At 36.1% G+C, this 22541-nt stretch overlaps 1 protein-coding gene across 3 annotated transcripts in view; it reads right to left on the reverse strand.

Annotated features, from left to right (window-relative positions):
• Positions 1–22541, reverse strand: part of htr4 (5-hydroxytryptamine receptor 4) — a 106874-nt gene that overhangs the window by 60679 nt on the left and 23654 nt on the right. For 2 of the 3 annotated variants that reach the window (XM_065271518.2, XM_065271519.2), the window contains exons 2-4: positions 20761–20842; positions 5731–5844; positions 2724–2924 (exon numbers count right to left, since the gene is read on the reverse strand). In XM_065271518.2, coding sequence (XP_065127590.1) covers positions 2724–2924; positions 5731–5844; positions 20761–20842 — 397 coding nt within the window. Of the gene's footprint in view, positions 1–2723; positions 2925–5730; positions 5845–10167; positions 10283–20760; positions 20843–22541 lie in introns of those variants that run through there. The other variant, XM_073812192.1, reaches the window with a different exon arrangement.

A 22541-nucleotide genomic window follows, 5' to 3' on the forward strand; every position in this document is an offset into this window, starting at 1 on the left:
ATATACGTCACGACCACACATTAGCGATTGGCTTTGGCAGATCCTGAGTGACTCTGGGCAGATCCAATAGTTTTAAACTTCAACAATGGACCCTCCTTAATGGAAGTAACGCTTTGCAATGGAGCGTGGCCAGACTCTCTGTACAAATGAAATGAATGCACGAGAGTCTGGTTGGACCAGGCTAACATATTGGTACCAAAGCGCAAAGGGTATACCTTTTTTCCGTGTCCGACTCCCGCGCACACGCGTTCGCGCAGCTTTCCAAGTATACTCCCCGCGGCAACATGCGGATGGCCGCGTTCGACACTATACGCAATACAAATGATTTCTTATTTAAATTATTAGTCTAAAAGGCCGTCAGGGCAGCACTGATTTGGCGACATTTACAGTACATTAAAACATTAGGATAGGTGAAGAAAAGTAACTGATCCACCATTGCAAACACAGTTTAGTACAAACAACAAGACAACAAAGAACAGGAATCAAACATTATGGTAACATACATGCTCCACAGCTTTCTGTTCTTGGAAGAAGTAAAAGTTAAAGAAGAGAAACGATAGCGTGTGCAAATGCTGTCTATTTCCTTTCTATAATTGTTTGTAGTGGAGTGTCCTGTCGAAATATTTTCACGCGCATGCACTGTTGTACGCGGACTGTACGCACACTGTCTGCGCGGTCTCAAATTTTGGGCTGCATGATAAATATCATAATTCCGGTTATTTAACACGATTACTTAATGACTGTAAACACACACACACACACATGCACGCACGCAGCTGCTTATGACGCGCTGGATTTAAAACACAAAATCAAATGACAGAAACCAGATGTGGCACACTAATCGAATAACATCGATTATCTTGTTTTTGCAATCAAAATGTGCAAAAATCAAAATTGAAAAACGATTAATTGCACAGCCTTACCAAAGAGAGCATAGTAGTACCTCAAAGGTACATATTGGTACCAAATGTATACATATATTAAACCCAAATGGTACATATGTGACCCGCTCTGGCGAAATGAGTCGGAAGTCGCAACGTTCTATTTTAAGATATGAGCCGATAATGTGGAAAAACAATGAAATTATCAAAAAATATATTTTTAGCTAATTTCAAAGAACAGACATTAAAAAATAATCTCCCAAAGTTTCGTAGTCCAAATAATTGAGTAAAGGTGTTTAAATGACTAGTAAAGTTGAAACAGTTTTACTAAATTCGCTGGAAATTGCTTTTCTCAAGTCCTCTCGTCACCATTTCCCGGGGATCCCCTGAAACGTATCTCTCCAAATATGGTGTTACACGTTGTTTTAGAGCCAATCAGAAATCTTCATAAACGCTGATCATTTGTCAATGGGAAACCCCGGGGCACGCGATTGGTCCAGCCATCCTCCTGTCAGTCTCGCAGCACTCTCCTATTTAACTCCTTTTTGAATAGTTTACACTGTTGTTGTCAACTAACCTACACAAAGATATGATTGCATAGGCAAGCATTATTTGTTTTCTTTTTGCTTGTCTCTCTGCCTCTCTCAATTTCTCTGACACGCGCACGCGCGCGCACACACACACACGCGCGAAAACGTACACGCGAACACGCGCGCGCACGCTTATGCGACCTTCTTAAAAAGACTTTGTCAAGTTTGTCTGATACAAGCTCAGAGCTTGTTATTGGAAGTTCACTGGTTTGATCCCCGATGAATAAATATTTAACTTAAATGACTCTGAAAGATCTTTACTATTACATTAAAAATAAACATAACCTCATCTTGTGTCAATCATGCTTACAAACTGCCTCCGAATATTTCGTCCGTCTGAACATTGAACATGATCCACATTTTTTTATGGGAGTTTTTCACACCCATAGCAAGCATTTAAGGTGTTTTGACGACAGAGCCACCATACAAGCGAATAGCAAAATCAAGAATAGCGTCTGACAAGTTGATCCACATCGTCTCGCAACACAAAATATGACAAAGAGATGGAATATAAAGACAGATAGACAGTGCCGTGATTATCAGGTATGGTAGCCCACACTCGAAATGTGAACTCTGCATTTAACTCACCCCGGAGTAGTGAAGGCACACACATGCACAAGATAGCATGCACACATGCACTGATTTAAAACTTGTGCCATATAAACACGTGCATCAATTCGATCACATTATTAAGTGTTCATGTAAACGCTATGATAGATTTATCAAGCAGAATGATTTTCTACATTAGCTTGTGCTAATGTTACGAAGACTTCATTTTGCATTGTTTTGAGTATAATCTTTTTGTAACTAATAAATTGATATGCATTGTATACGAAAATTACGCCAAAGGTCTAAACCGTCAAGCATCTAGATGTTTCTCTTATTTGTGCATTTGATGTCCTCATGGATGTCTCACCTGTTGATGCCTACCACACTTCAGGTTTTTAACCTCGATGTTGGTGGACTACTTATTTAAGATAAGGACTTCATGTGGCCACATTTATATCGCCATGGAAACAGCATCACCACACATCGTGCAAAACTAAACTCTCGACTGATTGTCCTTTGTGGCAAAAGAGTTTATGGCTGTCATGACAACAGCAACTGCAGTCATGTGTCAAGACTATACGTTCACAGAATTTCAATTAATAGCACTCGAGTTGTACACAACCACGAAGGCTCATGGGAAATACTTTAAGCATTGTGAGATGAAATGGTATAAGACAAAGAGTTGTTTTGTTGACATTTTTACCTGTCTAGGGATATGCAGCACAGATGTAAGATGGAGGCGGTGGTCAGCAGCACGTCTAGAGAGGTGCGGACCAGGCAGAAGGTCTCACCGTAGATCCAGTTCTGATGGATCAGTTCTATGGCACCAAAGGGCATCACCAGCACTGACACAAGCAGGTCAGCAAATGCCAGCGAGACGATGAAGTAGTTGGTTTTGATTTTTCTGTAGGGAAAAACAGTTTCGTTTTCATATTTATGCATTGAATAAAATAAAAAATGGAATGCTCATGCTGTTGTTTAGAGTAAAAACAGAAACGCTTATATGGGAATGATGTCTTAACATTTAAAGTAATTATTTAATAAAAACAGTAACAGGATATCAACTAAAAATGGATTTGACGTACATTTGTCCTCATGCTATGTGTGTGGTACGTGGCTGTCGTAATGTTCATTCCTCCTGAGTATGTCCAGAGCTCTAGGTAACCTATTAATGAGTAATAAAAGTCCTACTGGAGCGTCTGAACTCGCAGCTCTATATATAGCTCACTAAGAACCATTAATGGGTTCAAATCATTCTGGCACTTAACCATAACACGGCATAAAAACTGCATACCAGCTGCCTGCGAACAATATACATCTTTGAAGGAATGCAGAGCACTGATTGGCTTTCATGCCTGAATCTGATCCCAATATACAAGAATGAAAAGCAACGGGCATGCGGTAATTATGTCACCAGATAGCGTGTCACTATTTACAACTCTCTCTAGATTTTCGTTAAAGCAAACCGGCGCTCGAACAGCAAGGGAATTTTTCACTACCATCCCAATGTAACATTCAGTAAATGACCCCTTGAGTTTCTTGATAACATTGATAAATGTAAATGTTTTCTCTCATGACGTCTATTATCAGATAAACATTACGCAGGTGGAGGGGAAACGTGTTGCTTGAGCAAGTGCATCTAGGTGATACACAATAAACAATTCATAAATCAGATGTACAATATTTAAATGAGGTGCACGTGGTAAAGTTTGAGAGGACATGAAGCATAGTGTTGCCTCCAGTCTGGAGATCTTAAGGGACTGTGGTATTTACAACTCTGGGGTTATAATCTGTTTAACCTTTCATATAGTTATTTTACGGCAATGTTTTTTCTTCTCTCTGCTTTACTGTAAAGAACAAGGTGTTGATTCAACTTTGAAAAAAAATGAAGAAAACACTGTGCATGGCTTTAAAACACACATTTCTTCACGGACGTCAACATTTTCTATTAATTCATGTGTTTGGTTTTGTTGTGCCTGATTCATCTGTGCATGTTACTTCAATTAAAAAAACATGATTCAATGAAATTCCAAATTGTAAAATAAATGGTCCTACTTTCTTTTCTTTGAATGACTCGATCTGGAAATATACTCAGGTCACTCCAGAGTGCATTGACTACCCACTAGTCAACAGACTTTCAGACTTGACAAGCATTTTATATTTTAATATACTATGTACTCTATAATATAATATAACAAATTGTTAAGTGTGACTGTTTTGTAATAACTAAAATAATAATGTCTATAATGGCCAATCTTTGAAAAATAAAAAAGTGATATCAAAATGTGCATGTGCACACCTCTTCTCATTTGCGCTTTCCTCAAGATCAAAGTATAACTGGTGTCCTTATCAGATATTTACTGCCGGATGTGCATCTGTCATATGAACATATTAAACTATGTTGCACATATATCAGATATGATTTAGCCGTGGCAAACTGAATATTGTGGTCACTATATATATATATAGTTTATTAAAACTTTTTATTATTTTATGCAAAACCAACGAAAATCGAGTAGGACCAAAACATTTTACAGCTGATCGCTGTGAAAAAAGTTCAGTGACGATGTCCCAAGGATGACAGAAGCAATGACAGTGTTCTTAATATGACAACGTTCGTGTTTTAATTAATGACATTAATGTTTTTTTTATTAGTGTATACCACTACTCAACTAAATGAATATAACATGGCAAAGATGAATGCACATTTGTATAATGATTAAATAGATTTATAGCCTTTTGAAAAAAAAATCAGTTTTTATAATAAATCTATGAAAATCAAATTATGGATTTGAATTTTTTATGTTTTTATAACCTAAAGATGCTAAGACTAATAAATGCTGTAGAAGTTTTGTTTATTGTTAGTTCATGTAAGCCAATGCTTTAACTTTCATTAACAAATACAACCTTATTGTTAAGTGATACAGAAAATTAGAATATCATGTTACGCTGGGTAATCTTTGGTTATTTGTTGTTGAGACATTTTAGACAGACTGCGACAAAGATTTTGATCCTGCGTGGGTGTATATCTGGAACACAAGAAACAACTGTTGTTTTTCCTCTCAAACATGAACTATTCCTGTTAATAAATGACTAGGCCTTATTCAGCTTTCATTGATGGAAAAACAATTGGTGCACAATTTTCCAGGAACTCAGCAGGTCCCCAATATAGTAATTAACAAACTGCTAATTACCAAGTGAAATCCCTAAAAAGACTCTAACTATGTGCTTATGAGCCTCTGAACTGCTAAACTAAACCAACAATGCCTGCTGTTCCCAGAGACAGATTTAAATGGCATCCTCATTTAAAGTAGCATTTAATCCCTCACTGGGCGAAACTAGCTTTAGCTAAAGCTAGTTTAAAATATATAAAAACTTGTTTAAAATATAAACTGACCTGTTTATTTTCAATATTTCATTAATACATGTACTCTATTGTGTAAATAACTATGCTTCAATTAATAGTTTATTATTAGTTTATTATTCATATTTCTAAAAGTACACCCATTATACAGAAAAAAACCTTATTATCATTCAAGCATTTTTAATTTAATAAGAAACAGTTCAAAATGCACTGCATTACTGCAATGTTTCATGCCAAAGATTATGCAATGTTATGTTAAACGGCACGGTTGGTTTTAGGGATGAGAGGTACTGTGAGTGGAGAGCAATGGGCGGAGAGAAGATATGAGGAGGGCGGAGTTTCTGACCTGAGCTGCCGGTCCTTGCAGACGGCCACCATTACCAGCAGGTTGCCCAGGACGCTCATGAGCATGACCAGTGACAGGAAGCTGATGAGAGCAACCCTCTTCGCCATCCAGTTGCTGTGGCAACAGAGAGAAGACGGCTTTATTAAAAATCAGTTGATCACATAAAAAATAAAGTGAGATGGTAAAAGTCATTGATTAACTTTGTTTCAGTATGATGGAATTTAAGGATTTAAAGGCCACATACTGTGTTTCAACATTTGATGACATTCACTGTGCGAGTTGTGACTGAAACAATGTTTCCCTTTACTGTAAACGTATATTTATTACAATAATGTAAGCTTGATTTGCTAATTATTAAATGCTGACATTTAAGAAAGGCTTCGCCATCACAATTCCCATGGAAACAGCAGCATAGAGCAATGGCCAGGAATAGAAAGAACATTGCCCACACAGTGTGACCGAAGACAATCCCTTCTTGCAAAAAAAGTATATAGTGTTATACTGATGACGTAAATCTCACTGACATTTACTGTAGCGTTGTTTCTCTTCATGTGTGCTACAATAATAATTTCTAAAAACGTTTATATTTCATCTGCTTTTTGATTTAAGTTCAATGGGAATGCAACACACACTAGTTGGGTTTCCATCACTCCATTTTGAAGTATGAATATTGGATTGACAAACAAATGACAAACAAAAAAAAGTTTTTAAGCTCGCTTAAGGTGGTTTTTGACATATGCGGAAAAGAGTAAATGCGAATAATGGGAGATGGAAAAATATGTGGCAAATTATGATGTACCAAACGTTAAACCCACGAGACTGATGTCTAGCGTTTTCTGCTGTCAATGTTTTTACCATATATTGGACTTGATGTTGTCACAATGCCCTTGTTGCTAGTGCCTGCATCAAAAATTCAGCATTTCTTCTGCATTTAGTTCGGCAATTACAACCTGCACTGCTAGTAAATTTATAATTTGCCTAACTAAATGCAGTTCTATCTTCATTTTCTGAGCTTGCCTTGTTTTATTTACTGTTGGTTACCAATACCACTGTTATTTGCTCAAACAACTTTGAATTTGGAAAAGATTCGCTTCATGTTTGAAAACCCAGCTATTGCAGTTTACTGTAAAGTGAGACTGAATTTCCCAGAATGCGACAGATTGAGTCTTGCATAATCTCTGAAAGTAATTCATATCTGACACAATGTTTTCCTTATGATTGACACTAACTATGTGTTTGTAGGACAAACCCTATCATTGTGACTGCAGGTGTTTGGCAGAAGCAACCCCCAGCCGCACATTACAGACAAATGAATGACAGGGCATTTAAGATAAGACTCTGACGCTTCCTTTGTTCATAAGCTATAAAGCTGCACCTTCCTAAAGCCTTTCTAAAGTCATCTAAACATTTATGATTTTGCTTTAGTGTCAGTTGTCCCATCTTGGCTAAAGTTCATTTGTTGTTTAAATACAACAAATTAGATCAATAGACTGGAGAGGACATACTGCTTGCAACATACAGTAAATTAATAAAAAACTCATTGTGAATCATCCTGAAGTGATGAAGTAGTTCACTTTATTATACTTTAAATTCTTTTAAAATTAAAATATGGAAGCATCTTCTGTTAATGTTTAATTTTACTATTGTGTTGATACAGTTTTGATTTAAGCTGTGTTCTAAACCGAATATATAGTAGGTGAAAAGTGAGGCAAGTGGTTTGTCCGAATTCATATTATTCCAAAAACACTGGGCGAAAAGTATCCGGATGACCTACTACTTCTGGAAAGATCCCAAAGTGTTCATTCAGTGGACACTTTACTATACCAACGTTATAAAACGAAAACAAAAAGGTGGAGAGGGTTTTTTTTATTTACAAATGTCAACAACTTGAAACAACTTAATTGTTTTAGGTGTTACCAAATCAAGTACATTTTTAAGTGGATCCAACTTTTCACTTTTAACAGTGCTCAAAGGCACTCACATTGAGATTTTGTGAGTTACCAACGCTATCTCATGTTAATTCATAAGTATTTTACGAGGTATAATTCGTATTAATTAATACCACCACATTCGTACATTTTTGTACAATTTGCGTTTGCACTAAAAAAAAATGTTTTTATAATATCGACATATATTTTTATCTTACTTTAACATAACAAGTTAAAACAAATTGAAACTTGTTTTTATAAGTTATGTAAACTTATTACAAGTCAAAATTTAAAATATTAGGTTGAATTGACTAAGTTGCTTAAACTTCAGGCTGCATTTTTTTACAGTGTAGTGTGTGACGTTGGGTTTAGGGTCAGGATTAGGAATAGAGATTTGATTTTTTTTGGGTATGTATATATGTTTTTGTACAACTCACTTCGTAAGAATTCATACAATTTAGCCAACTCGTAAAATATGTAGGCTACACTGCAATGCTACAGTGCTGTGTGCAGGTTTAATCAAATTGGTTATTCAAGCCAATTTAACCTACTATTTTAAGTTTTTGAACTGTATTTAGTTTACATAACTTTACTTTTCACATAAAGTTTAAATTTTTTACTTAATTTTGTATTATTTTAATTTTTTTTTACTAATTCTGGTGAGATCAGGCTAGAGTTACATATGAGTTTTGCCATATTTTCGATTAGTTTTTTTAGTTATTTTAGAATGAGGAAAAATATAAATAATAAAAAAGTAATCCAAAACCTTTTAATGGTAGTGTAAATATATTTAAATGTGTAAAATCAAGGTAAAGTTGACCCTTGAAGACTATACAACAGCAATAAAGTATTTCAGGACATGTAATGAAAAATATGTAATGAAACTTATATTTTATTGATACAATGACCAGGGAAATAAAAACTACTCACTACCAAAAAGGAAGGAATGTGTATTTTTTCCTATATTTCTTTTAAAATATGGTGGGTCTTTAAATATATTATACTTGTCTAGCTGGATTTGGCTGATTTAACAGAAATCAGCCAAAAGTAAACATCTCAGAGGGGCCAAAACCAATGCCTGCTCCTTTGGCAGTGTGTGCGGCTATAGGTGCATGTGTGTGTGTGTGTGTGTGTGTGTGTGTGTGTGTGTGTGTGTGTGTGCGCGCGCGTCTGTAATGACCGTGTAAAACCTTTGACCCCGAGGATGTAATTGAGCTTAGGGTGCAATCAGAATAGATCGGCTCAATCAAAGCACTGTCTCAAATGACCTGAGGTCAGTCAGTACAGACAGCCCAGTTTGTTGCAAAAAATTAGCTTGTGTGTCACAAATACATATTTTATGTAAGAAAGGTCTGAAAAGGACCTTAATATAAAATTATCCACTTGAATGCGATGATAAACAAAATACTCAAAATATGTTTTTAGCTGTGGTACATATGGTTAAATCACAGAATTCGTCTGTATTTTTACGAGTTGGCTAATTATTATCATAAAAAACACCCCTAACTCCATACACTGTGAAAATGTGCTGTAATTATGCAGCTGGTTGCCAGTAACTTACTGTAGAAGATAAAGACTGAAAATTATGTTCATTTAACTTTGAACAAACTGTTGCCAGTAAATAACATAAATGTAAAATCTACAGTAAGTTACTGGCATTTAGTTTAATAATTACAGCACATTTTCTGTGGAATTTTTTTAGAGTGTACCTAACCCCAATGTCACCAGGGCCAAAAGCAAATTGTAGTAAATTGAGAAAAGAGTGTGGTTGTATAAATCAATACGATTTAACCACCTCGTTAAATGCGTATGAATTGTGTTGAATGTGCAGAAATACTGCCATGAGTATGAATACATTATGATTATGATATTAAATGTATCATTTTAAACCTAAAACCAACACTTTTCACTTCACAACAGTAAAATACAGATCCTTAAATCTGTATAGGTGAAAGGTGGGATTTTCACTTAAACTTTGCTTTAAATAAATGTATTCTTCTAGCTGTAAAATGATGTCATTTGTCAAAATGACATCATGATGTAATTATAAAATGATGTAATTATGCTACTCGAGTCCTACATGTTTTCATTTAACGTCAAAGATTCCAGTCTCTAAACTGAACTCTAAGTAAAAACATGTTTCTTTCTGAAATGGATGGCAGGAGCTCAAATTAAACTGAAGTCTTAAATGTACTTATAATAAATGATAATTGAGCCCCAAACACTACTATTTTAATATTCCATTACTCTTTCTGCTGAAAGAAAACATGTCTGAAATATTGAGGAATCAAGTGGGAAAACATTTTGCAGCTAACACATGTTTAATTTATTATATAATGCCAGACAAAGTGAAGTTGTGCAGCTCTGTGTATCTTTAAATATAATACATTATAAAAAAAGTGTTCCCAAATGAAACAACAGTGCTGCTGAAACAGCACAGGTCTCCAGCATTGCAGTGTAGTCAGCTTAAGCGTTTTTATTGACTATCACATTACGCATTCAGCCGTACCTGTTTTTTATTCAATTGCTAGTGATTTGAAGGTTAGAGGAAATCTGCCCTCAATTGCTGGGAAACCAGCAAGTGTTGGATCCAAACTTGAACTTAGGCCCTTCATGGCCACTCTGGAAAGACAAATATGCGGATTAAAAGCACAAAGTGCATGGTGTGAATTTACTGGGATCAATGAACAATTGACCCTTGAAGAAGCATGCATATTTGCAATTCAAAATAAGCAATTGTGACAAGAAACACTAATAAATCTTAATATGATGACAATGTTTAAAATTGTATATTATTTTACTATTGGCTTGCAATAAAAATCCTGCAAATAGGTGTTTGTCAGTGGGGGCATAAGCCCCAATCCCTTTTGTCTCAACTGTAAATGTGCCTTTGATCATAGTGAAAATAATTATAATGTAATAATTATCAAGCTCTGGCCATTCCTGACGTTCACACTTGCAGTGAATTTATTTGACAATTGCAACTGTGCACGATAGAAAGCAACGCTGACCATGCCAAACAAATCATTCATGACTCGTTCTGCTATCTGCCGTAGCTTCACTTGTGGCGGCATTAGAAATGCTCCATAGGTCAGTAAGTCTAAGACCTTGTTTAGGTTTAGCAAAGAAGGGTCCATATGAAGCCCCGTAGATAAAAATAATGTGACCTTCAGCTTAGGGAGGTGGTGCAGATTGAAATGTTCCTGAGGTGCTGTAAATCAGTGAAGAGTCTAACTCTTTTAAAGCAAAGGTTATAAATTCACTTCCTCCAAGGTTGTTTACTAAATGATATGCATCAAGCAGTCACATCTCTGGTTTCACTGGAGCATTGCTTCTATTTGCCAAAGTCCTCGGGTTGAAGTATGTCAGTAGAAAATACAAAATGAGAAAATTCACACGGGAGACACACTTCCAAAAGCGCATTTTTAGAAGTGCAAATATTTTTTTTTACATATCCAGGGTGCATATAATTCTCTCTACTCCATTTGCAAATGAGCACTCCACACTCCTGAAGCCGAATAAGGCATCTCAATGCAACTGAACCTCTTCTACCTTTTTTCAGACTCGCAGTGGAAAATGTGTTTCATGAATATTATTAACCTTTTTCCATCATGTTCTGCAGATTGACACTAATTAATGGGAAATCTGTTAATAACTTGCACCTGGGTTGAGCGATGCGTCTGGGTTGCCATTTTAGGGACGCATTTGATTTCTCCATTCCATTCAGACGAAGGTGTCTCTTGGGATAAATCTGAAAGGATGACTGGTGTGGGTTCAAACATGGATCAATTAATGCTTGTAAGCTTCATATTTCTGGATAATTTACAGCATTTCCAGATGTCACGTCATCAGTGTTGAATTTTATTTGGTGTGCTGTCAGAAGCCTTTACCTCTGATGAGGTGTTTGAAAACATGTGAAAGCAGTGATTTTTCCTTATTTCTACATGTATTAAGACTCATTTCAGAAAGGTCATATATGAGTTAGCCTACGGATTTATGTTCTTGACAAGTAAAAATCTTATTCTATACCTTACTGTTTGTTAGTGTACAAATTAGAAGTAGTATGTTGGAGATAAGCCATGTCAATTTCAGATGTACTTCAAAATGCTGAAGTTATTCTGCAGTCCCCTTTGCTTTAACCTCTTTAAGGAAAACACCACTGTTTTTCAATATTTTACTATGTTCTTACCTCAACTTAGACGAATTAATACATAGCATATTTTTTTCAAATGCATGCAATTTTAATCTTTGTACAGCACTTTGTGAATGTGTTAGCATTTAGTCTAGCCCCATTCATTCCTATGGCTCCAAACAGGGATGAATTTAGAAACCACCAAACACTTCCATGTTTTCCCTATTTAACCCTCAAACGCTCCTCGTTTTCTGTTTACACTTCTGGCCCTTGGGGTCTATATGACCCCAAAATTGAAAGCGTAATTGTAAGAAAAATATACATTTTCAATAATACAAATAATATATCATTTTTTTTGTTTACTTCTCATCTATACAATAAAGCTGTGTTTTGAGAGATTTGAAGTAGTTTTGTACCTGTTTACCACTAAAATCCTCAACTACACAATTGGCTTTCCTGAAAAATATCAAATTTTTACGAAAATTCACATAAATTATTATCTAAATTTGATTTAAATTGTTTCTAGATATTAATATAGGTGTGAGGTGTTGAATTCAGGCATCGGTTTTTAGAAAAAAAACATAAGAGAATTACAGTGTAGGAATTAAATCATTTAGACCGGCAGATTCCCATAGAGACCCATTCATTTTCCTGGATATGGACAACTGCTCAAATCATTACTTTTGAGATACATTTTGTTAATTTATGTTTATATAAACATTAGAAAGGATATTAAAAATAAATATCATGTCAAATAGTAATTTTTATAGCTTTTGATACATTTTGAAATGTCTGTTTTTACAAAATGCCATATAAATTTGACTGAGTGTAAGTGTGTGTGTGTCTGTGTGTGTGTGTGTGTGTGTGTGCGTGCGTGTGTGTGCGTGCGTGAGCGTGTTTGTGAGTGTACATGTGTGTGCATTATGTCACACCCCTTTATGTGTTATTTTCTGCATTTGTGACTGATTTTATTTGCCAAATTCCACACAAATGCTCTCTGTGGCAGTCATACCTGTGTGTGTTTGTGTGTGTGTGTATTTGTGTGTGTTTGTGTGAGCATGTGTTTTTTGCATTGCATTTGTGCACAAGTACCAGGCCTTCATTTCTGTGTCAAAATTTTCAGATTTATGTTGGATTTATTGATATTTATTTTTTGACAAATGGAAAAAAAGTAACATTTTTTGCATTTCCCAATTACTTTCAATTGGGGTCATATTGACCCCAAGGGACAGATTGATAAAAAATTTTTTTACATACCTTTAGAACAACCGAATCAAGCCCAGTTTTTTTGTGCATGTAAAGATAGATTATTTAGGAAAAGTCACAAAGTTTTACATCTCTGAGATGAAGGGAACCTTTTTTGTTAACCAATGAAATGTCGTTTGGGGTCATATTGACCCCAAGGACCGATTGAGGGTTAAAGACTGTTACATGAGTAGTTACACAATTAAGTATGGTGGCACAAAATAAAACTTTAGTTTAGAGCCATAGGAATGAATGCGGCTAGGCTAAATGCTAACACATTTACGAAGCGCTGTATAAAGATTAAAAGTGCACACTTTGGAAAAAGATAGGTATCTATTAATTCATCTAAGTTGAGGTTAGAACATATTAAAATATTGAAAAACTGTGTTGTTTTCCTTTAAGACATGGTGTGTCCACATACGTGGGCATCCAATTTTTTTGTTGTTTGCACCATAACACTTAATTCTGTGTAACTGGAACAAAAACGTGGACATTTACACTGCCTAACTCTTTCCCCGCCATTGAAGAGATATCTCGTCAATTAAGAGAAAACGCTTCCCCACCAATGACGAGATTTTCCGTCTTTCCGCAATACCGCTATTATCCACCAGGTGCCTTCCGCAACTTTTTAAACCCGGAAATATTGCCCTTTGGCAAGCGGCTGCATGTCCGTGTCTGTTTTAAAGATCGCTCTGAATGGGATCTCTATGAAAAGTCCGTCACAAAAATGGAATTATCTCTGCTTTTTGCTCAAAATGTGGTGTTTTTGCAGAAACCTACCCATATTCAAAAGCTGATTACAAAAGAACCACTGAAGGTAGGATGAAACGTTTTTTTTTTTTTTTGAAAGCAGAGGGTCTGTTCTTTCATTTGGTATATTGTATGTTTATATATTTGAAGAAGAACATTTTCTGGAAGACATTAAACTTTTGTGAAAATCATGAAAAAAACGCTGGCGCTGGCTGGCAACTTTTTTTTTAAAACGCTGGCGGTGAAAGAGTTAATGTAAAAAAAAATTGGTTATTGGTTCTCCCTAACCTCGAATAGCTGGGAGAAATCTAAAATGCAAGCCAAACCAAAGCTTGGGTCTTAGGAGGTTCATTTAAGCAAAATTTAAAAAACAGATAACCATAAAATAAACCATAAGATAAACCAAATGTTCTGAGCCATAGAAGTTCCAGCTGGTGCCCGAGTCCTGGGTTTGCTACTTGGCGGAAATATGCACGTAAAAGTCACAAGTCCGATATTTAGAAAAAGATGTAATATATAGCTGTGCTCTTTTTGACATTAAATGAAATTGTATTGTACAGAACACAGGGGTTTATGTGCTAGTTCACACAAGGGCAGTAAATTGTACATGACTTTTTCTACTACTGCATCTCATTAAGATGGAGTTAGGTCATCTATAACGGCCGTTCCCAAACTGTGGTCCGCGGACCACTAGTGGTCCATGAGGGTACTGCACTTTGTGTTGACATATTTTTTTATGAGTTATGAGGTGGTCCGCGAAAATTCTTGATTACAAATAGTGGTCCACACACACAAAAAGTTTGAAAACCCCTTATCTATAACAAAGAAACTTGCCCCCCCCCACTAATAGCACCTATTCATAGGTCGTTTCAAAAGTAAAGTTCAAAGCAGCGGGATGATTTGCAGGTTGAGTTGCTGAGATCAAAAGGCCATGACATCTCTAAAATAGCATGTCTGAACATGTTCAAGCAGAAAGAGAGAGAGAGAGAGAGAGAGAGAAAGTTCAGGACAGACAAGGATATATTACTATATTATCTACCTGCCTGCCTTCTTTATTCTCATCTAAAGATACATTTACTCTCATGTTACATGCTTTATCAGAGCAATGTTTCTTATGCCGAGTTCAGACTGCATGATTTTGACTCGCTGACAGGTTTTGAGAAATCGCAGACAAATGAAACCGAGTGACAATCACACAGTGTGAATTATCAAAAATATTTGGCATGCTAAATATCTGGACCTGTCTGCGACTCAAAATCATGCCGTGTGAAATGTGTTTTGACTGAAAATAACATCGGCGATGACCTACAGCCAATGAGAAAGCAACATACAGGACAGCTGGAAGTTCAGGCAGGAGTTATGAAGTTACAGTGCATAATATCAGCAAGTATGGATTTGGTTAAGAAAAGGGCTTCTTTTCTTTTAATTTTCTTTATTTTTATTTTTATTTTTACTTTACAAATGAGCGCACATGCAGTTTGTATGGCAATAATTTTAATAATAATCCACAGTGTCACGTGAGAACTCCGGTCTCGCACGCGCAACCTCGCATTGTTTCCTTGCCCTTCTTGCTTGCGTTTGGCTGTGAGACGTAGTTTGCGGACCAGGACAAAGTTGTCAGCATTTCTTCCTATGGTAAAGTCATGCCGTGTGAAACCCCCTGTCGCCGATCCGTTGTGCAGTGTGAAAACAGCAGCGACTGAACGCTACCCCAGATAGTCATGCAGTATGAAAAGATCTCTGACCCGACTAGTTTGAAAATCGTGCAGTCTGAACTCGGCATTAGGAAAGTCTGGCTGTACCGGGAATCAGTCTCATGATGTGCTCATCTGTAGAATGGAGGGGGGGGGGAGAAAATTAGCTTTAGATTCATGGACTCTAGTTTCCACTACATTTTTTTTTTACATAAATTTAGATGAGCTTGATTTCATTTTCTTCCACACAATATGTTTCCATTTAAAGTTGCGAATTAAACTTTTGCGCAAAACTGGAATATCGTTTGAAACATTTGCGAATAAAGCTTAAATGAGTGGAAATGCACAAATATGTCGTTTCCTCATAAACTGGTGCCAGATGTCAAAAAGAAAAACAGAATTTGCTGCAGTAGAAGCCGATTTTGACCTTTTTTGTTTTTTAATAAATAATTGCATATCTTATACGGAAGAAGCCTGCTGTTCGGGAATGCAGTCACGTAAGACAGTTCTGGGAGGTCATTATTCCGAACAACTCTGATTGCACGCTTTAGATGAGGCATTTCAGAATGACCAAATGACATGACATTTTTGTGTTTCCTTCGCAGATCATGCCATGTTTTGTTATCGGATAAGAAATTAATTCTACTCAGTTAAGCGCATATGTTTTAATGGAAATTTTAAACAGTTATTTGCATCTTGGCATTTCCATCCAGTGTTTTAATGCGATAGTACCCAAAATGCACATAAAAATAGGTGGATGAAAAATGTCTAATGGCTGTCAATACCAAAAAAAATTTAAGGTAACAATGTGAACAAAATGAGAATACCACAAGTACTAAATTAATTAGATGCATGAGAGGTTCAAGTACAAATAGCATTTCAATGTTAATATTTTTTCTGTTAGAAAAAATAATCCCTACCTATCACTGAGGCAGTACCCTTTAAAAAGGTCCTAATGTGTACTATTTAGGTACAGATATAATGTATACATTGTGCACCAATATTTACCTTTGAGGTACTAACATGAACTCTTTAGGTGCAAACAGTACTTCGCACGTTTTGAAAGGATACCCCCAGTGACAGCTAGAGGCCATTTTTCCTAACATTGCAGTATAGACATAAACCATCATTTATGACTGAACTGCTATATTTGCTATTGTGGCACCAGCAATGCAATGTTGCTTCTAGGCAATAAATAAATATCATACAAATTATTTAAAGTAATTTGTTTCACAATTAAGTTTACTCATAAACAAAAAAGCTAAATATTTTTAAGTGATAAAGCAATGGATTCTAAAGAATTTGTCAATGGAAATTGACTGTTTCCATGTTTAAGTGCTATAATTGGGTCCCCATTGCTTGCATCAACCTAGAACATTTTAAAAAGTACAACCCAGCAACAAGTTTTGGCAAACCATTCTCTGCAAGCGTGTGAAAGATATAGGTCATTGAAATGTGGCTCCCCTTGTGATGTCAGAAGGGGATAATACCGCGGCTTAATCTGCACTATCCAACCACAGTACTGCAATTCAGTGCAGATATCAGCTCATTTGCATTTAAAAGGACACACCCTACAAAGTGGCAATTTTAACATGTTATAATAAATTATCCATATGGTATTTTGAGCTAAAACGTCACATACTCTAGGGACATCTAAAAAAAGTCTTGTGAAATGTCAACTTTAACACAAACACAGTCACACTACATCCTACAAAAAAAATCTGTGCATTATGAAGCAAACTTTCGTAACCCATAGGCAAAAAAGTGCAATATTAAGTTAGCATGACCTACAACTGCATCATCATCAACGGCATCATCTTTAGATTTACCTCTCTCAAAGTGACAGGCTTTTATTATGCACTTTAAATTTTATTCTGCAGTGGTATACATTTTTATTTTCTAATTTAAGACTCTGGATACTGGGATCCCATGATAATAGTCTCAAAAAACTACATGAAAAGAATTCCTTCTCTAAGAGAAACAGACCAAGAATAACCTCTGCTGTCTTTTTAACTTCCAGGAGAGTCTAAAGTGATTCTTCAAGATCCAAAGTCCTGTATACAATGACATGGATAAGCAAAGCGGCATTTCCTGAAGAGAGAGGGACATTCTGCTGATAAGCAACTGAAAGAAGGGAATAGGCTTACTGCCATGTGGTTTGTTGTGATATGGGCCTTTGTGATATCAGTGATGCTTACCGGTATGAATAAAAATGTTTGGGGAGACAAAGCGTCCTCCAAGATGAAGCATGACTCTACGGTGATCAGTGATGATCACACACTCAGACCGGGGTGTTGTGTTTTCTCAATGGGAGATTTGACAGCTTTGTTAGACATGCTCGAATGCACCAAGAGTTGGATGGCTGCCAGACTCTTTCTTTACAGAGAATTTTACTGGAGTTATGCTGTGCCTACATGAATGGATTTTGTGCCATTTTTCTACCATAGGTGCTAGGGATGAAATGAATAAACTGTATGAGTTTATCACCAATGATTCAGTATTTAGTACACACGTATTGTTGAAGATGTGGTGCAGATGGTAGAGTATTGCTTACAGTATAAAATTCTGTATTAAAAGGTTTTGGGGATCTAGGTTTGAGTCCAGCCTGAGTGCTTCAGAGATACATTTATTCAATTAGCAGATGCTTTTATCTAAAGCGACTTACAAGGTTGCATATAATTTAACAGAGTGGTGCACTTTGCTGGTGCATATGGCTTAATGCTTATAAAAGTGTGGAAAATGCTCCAGGTGCAATTTTAAAAAAGCAGGCCTTAAAATGTCACAACAGTTGACAAAATGTAATTGTCAATGAAATTTAAGTGATTATATTTTACAAGTTTTTTGTAATAAAAAAATTTGAAGAATTTGGTTCCAAAACGAGATAATTGATTTTGCTTTCCAATTAATATCAATCAAACTGTAATTGGTTTGTTTTGATTTTACCCTTCATAACTAAAAAAAATAAACAAAATAAAAACATGATAACATAATAATAAACATGTTTTGACAAAAAATGTTAAAATCTGAGTTATCTCGTTTTGGAACAAAACTATTCATTTTATTAAGTATTTAAAGTAATTGCTATTTAAAATTGCAATACCTCTCACATTTTTAAAGGGCACATATGCCCATTTTTACAAGATGTAATACAAGTATCTGGTGTTTCGAGAATGTGTCTGTGAAGTTTCAGCTCAAAATACCACACATATCATTTGTTATAGCATGTTTAAAATGCCCCTATATGGGTGGGAGCAATAAAGCACTGTTTTCGTGTGTGTACCTTTAAAGCTTACATATCACACGCTGTTACTGCTCATCTCATGTTAATCTTGATTACCTATAGGGTAGTATTACATCCTTCATATCTCCGAAAAGTCTTTAGTTTATCCGTCAGATCAGCTCAAGCGATTGTTTCCGGACAAGCACGAAATCCCAAAGACTTCTGGCAGGAGGAGCGAGTCACGAGCAAGCAACACACACAAAACATTATCCGACTATCTCTGGATAACTTATGATTCATTACATGTTCGTGTCATTTACATCAGTGTTTCCCAATTCTGGTCCTCGGGCACCCCCTCCCAGAAAGTTTTAGATGTCTCCTTATTTAACACACCTGATTTAACTCATCAGCTTGTTAGGGACACGTGTTTTTCCATTTTGGAAGAAGGCTGATGAGTCAAATCAGGTGTTTTGAATAAGGAGACATTTAAAACTTTCTGGGAGGGGGTGCCCGAGGACCAGGATTGGGAAACATTGATTTACATGATATGCCCTTCTTGCCTATTGCCAACCAAACACAGTGCAGCTTTACTTACCGCCTGCGAATCTTGACCTGGCTGGGACTTCCATTTCAACAAAATCCAGCATCAAACTACATCCATTGTTTCCATAAGGCTGGCTTACTTGGAAAGCTGAACAAGGCTTTCTTCTCCATACACACAAATACACACTTCTTCTTTTGTGCAATTGTTGAGTCTTGATATAAAACCAAGCTGTTGCATGCAATGATGCCTGTGACTTCTACTTGAAGGAACGATGCTAATAATAAGCATTTTCGCTGACAGACATGTGGCCGTGTTGTTCCAGGGGAAATGCCCATAAAAGGAATATGGGGTCACTGATACGTAATGGATACCCATGTTCAACAAAACTTTACGAAACTTGTAGTAAAGACGAGGTGTGAGTTTGGATCAGAAATACTCTGTTACACGCTCAACTGCTTTTTGACACTTTGCATTTGTTTAGCATGATGATTACAACTCTTTAACTGTGTTAATAAGTCAGAATGCATAAAATAACATTACCCCCCCCCCTTTAAATGCAAATTAGCTACTGCTCCTCATTCCCTTACCAACAGGCAGTAAGTGCTTTCACATAAAATAAATCTGATTCCTGTAAATACAGTGTGAGAGAATGGTAACTTAAGCTGCATTGGCACAAACACATTTAAAAAAAAGCTTAACCAGTCAGTCCGTGGCCATGGGCGGGGCTTTGTTTGTGTGACATCACATTCACAGCATGTCAAATGACACTGCTTTGGTTTAATAGGGATTAAAAAAAGATGGAAAAGATGATTTTTTTATAATAGTGTTGTTGTGTTCACACACTGCCGACACACATTTATGTCCAAACACATTGAATAATGTGTGCATTTAAAAAAAATATATATTTAAAAAATATATATAGTAACAGTCAGATCAACTGTGTCAGGCAAATACATTAATTGTCATCACCATGAATGTAAACAGTAACGGTGTTTAAATGGCATAACATTTCACAGCAAAGCCTGACAACAACATCAAGACGGCTGGATGCCAATCCATTAGCACCACACGCTCAGGACTATTTATAACTGCCATTAAGTGTAGTGAAACTCTAGTGATGTTACAGGATACCGAGTAAAGATTTGGGGAAAATGTAAGGAGATACATGAACAAGGAAAGCTGATGCCAGTGTAGGAAGACCATATTTCCTCTATCCTTCTGAGCAAACAAGCCTGACCCCTCTGGAGACCTTCAAGTCAGTCTGATTCTGAAGTAACTTCCCCAACATTCCCAGAGAGCTCGAATGCTTATGAATTTTTGAACTAACCAGCCGCTTTTATGCCAGTGACATTTTGCAAAAAGGGGTCACTGAGGTAAACATATGGTAGTGCGTAGGCCTTAGGCGGGGCAAAAAAGCTTTATACAGGAACATGGTCTATTTATAGGCCAACTTTGTCCTCGAGGTTGAATACATTTTTTTTTTTTGAAAAGAAAGACGATGATGGTAGTGCTCTGACCTCTCATTGGTATCTACTTCCTCCATCTCAGGCATCTGGCCGGTGGAACTCAGATTCATGTACCCGTAGATGAAGAGAGACCCTGGGAATCAAGGAGACAGATGTTACATTGATGGTGTGTTCAAGAGCAACAAGGTAATCTTTACAGATGAAAACAACTTTTATGAGTTTTGAAGTGTATTTTTTTATTATTTCTAGTAAACGCATTTAGACTTCAAAAAAGTTGTGTACATGTGTGAAGATTAACTAGTCGGACAAAAAACTGTTAAACACAAAGCTTATTTTGTGCGATAATCCAAAAGGCATTGGGAAAAATGAATGGGCTTTTTAGCCAGGGAACCAGTATCCCGCTAACTTCCACGGTTGGCCTACAAAAATACATCATCCTTGCAGCACTCATTTGTATGAATGATGGAATTTGACTCATGTGTGACAGTATGAGCTTCCAGTATAATTAAATGCAAATTTAAAGGTCACGATCTTCCTGATCCCCTCAAACTTTAGTTAGTGTGTAATGTTGCTATATTATCAGAAATAATATCTGTAAAATGATAATGCTCAAAGGTCACTGCCAGGCGATATATTTTCTGTAATTTGCCTTTCAAAGCCTACAGCGAACGGCCGGTTTGGACTACAGCCCTCTACTTCCCAGTTGAATGACATCAATAAAACAGTTTTTGACTAAACTCCGCCCACAGGAATACGTCAGTCACCAGCTTTGGCTTAATTGGCACTGCTAAGACCTTTAAATAAATGCTTTGACAGTGTTAAAAGTGCATGGTGTTAAACATAACATACAGTATTGAATATTTTGCATGTGTCAACATTAAAAAGTAATTTTTAAAACACAACCAACCAGTTTATTTTACAAAACCTGTCTCACGATTTGGTAATTTGCATTGTTTCGTTTGTTTACATGACAATAATATCCACACAAAGAAATTGGGTCAGCCTAAATATAAAAGAGAGGAAAACACACTCGTGCGTGATGTGTGTTCTCTGTTAACCCCGGGAACAATGTGAGAGACTGGCTTTAAAGTGGCGGGGAACATTATTGACTATCATTCGTCAGAGAGGAGAGTACAATGAAATACTGTATGCTCCTACAGTAACAGACTATTTCAAAACTAGACTGTTATTTTTCATGTAAAATAAAAGAGGGTTCCCACATCTTCTGATCTATTCATTCGTTTTTAGACATGCATGACAATGTTTAATGATTGCACTCTACATATCTGAAGCCAAATAAATATTTATATAAATATCTACATAAAAAATGTACATTTACTATAGAAATTTTCTTTCATATTATTTTATTCATTTTAATAAATCACTTACCAGCCTTGAATCCCTTGGTTAAAACTGTACCATGTTTTCCATAATCATAAAAGCTCAAGTTACACAGGATTAACTCATGTACTCAGTAAACACTGTTAATGGCAGAAGGGTGTGGAGAATGCAGAGTAACGCAAGTCTGTTCTGACGTGTAAAAGATGATAAATTCAAGGTTTATATAACACCTTAATAGCCATATTTAAAACCAAGTTGTACACATAGTAAAGGTCAATTGCTTGACTGTACTGTTTTTCACTGTGTTTGCTCTTTGCCAGTTACATTATTTATTTTCTAACTTGATGTGAGGAAATGTAAGAAAACTCTTACATTCATACAAAACTAATATAAGATTCAATAATCCACTAAAGCCACGTGGTCAAAAAACGAGATAATGGAATTAACTCAATACTCTCAGCACATATATTATACTTCAGAAATACCACTTT

The sequence above is a fragment of the Paramisgurnus dabryanus genome, chromosome 16, assembly GCF_030506205.2.
Source record: "Paramisgurnus dabryanus chromosome 16, PD_genome_1.1, whole genome shotgun sequence".
Taxonomy (NCBI): Eukaryota; Metazoa; Chordata; class Actinopteri; order Cypriniformes; family Cobitidae; genus Paramisgurnus; species Paramisgurnus dabryanus.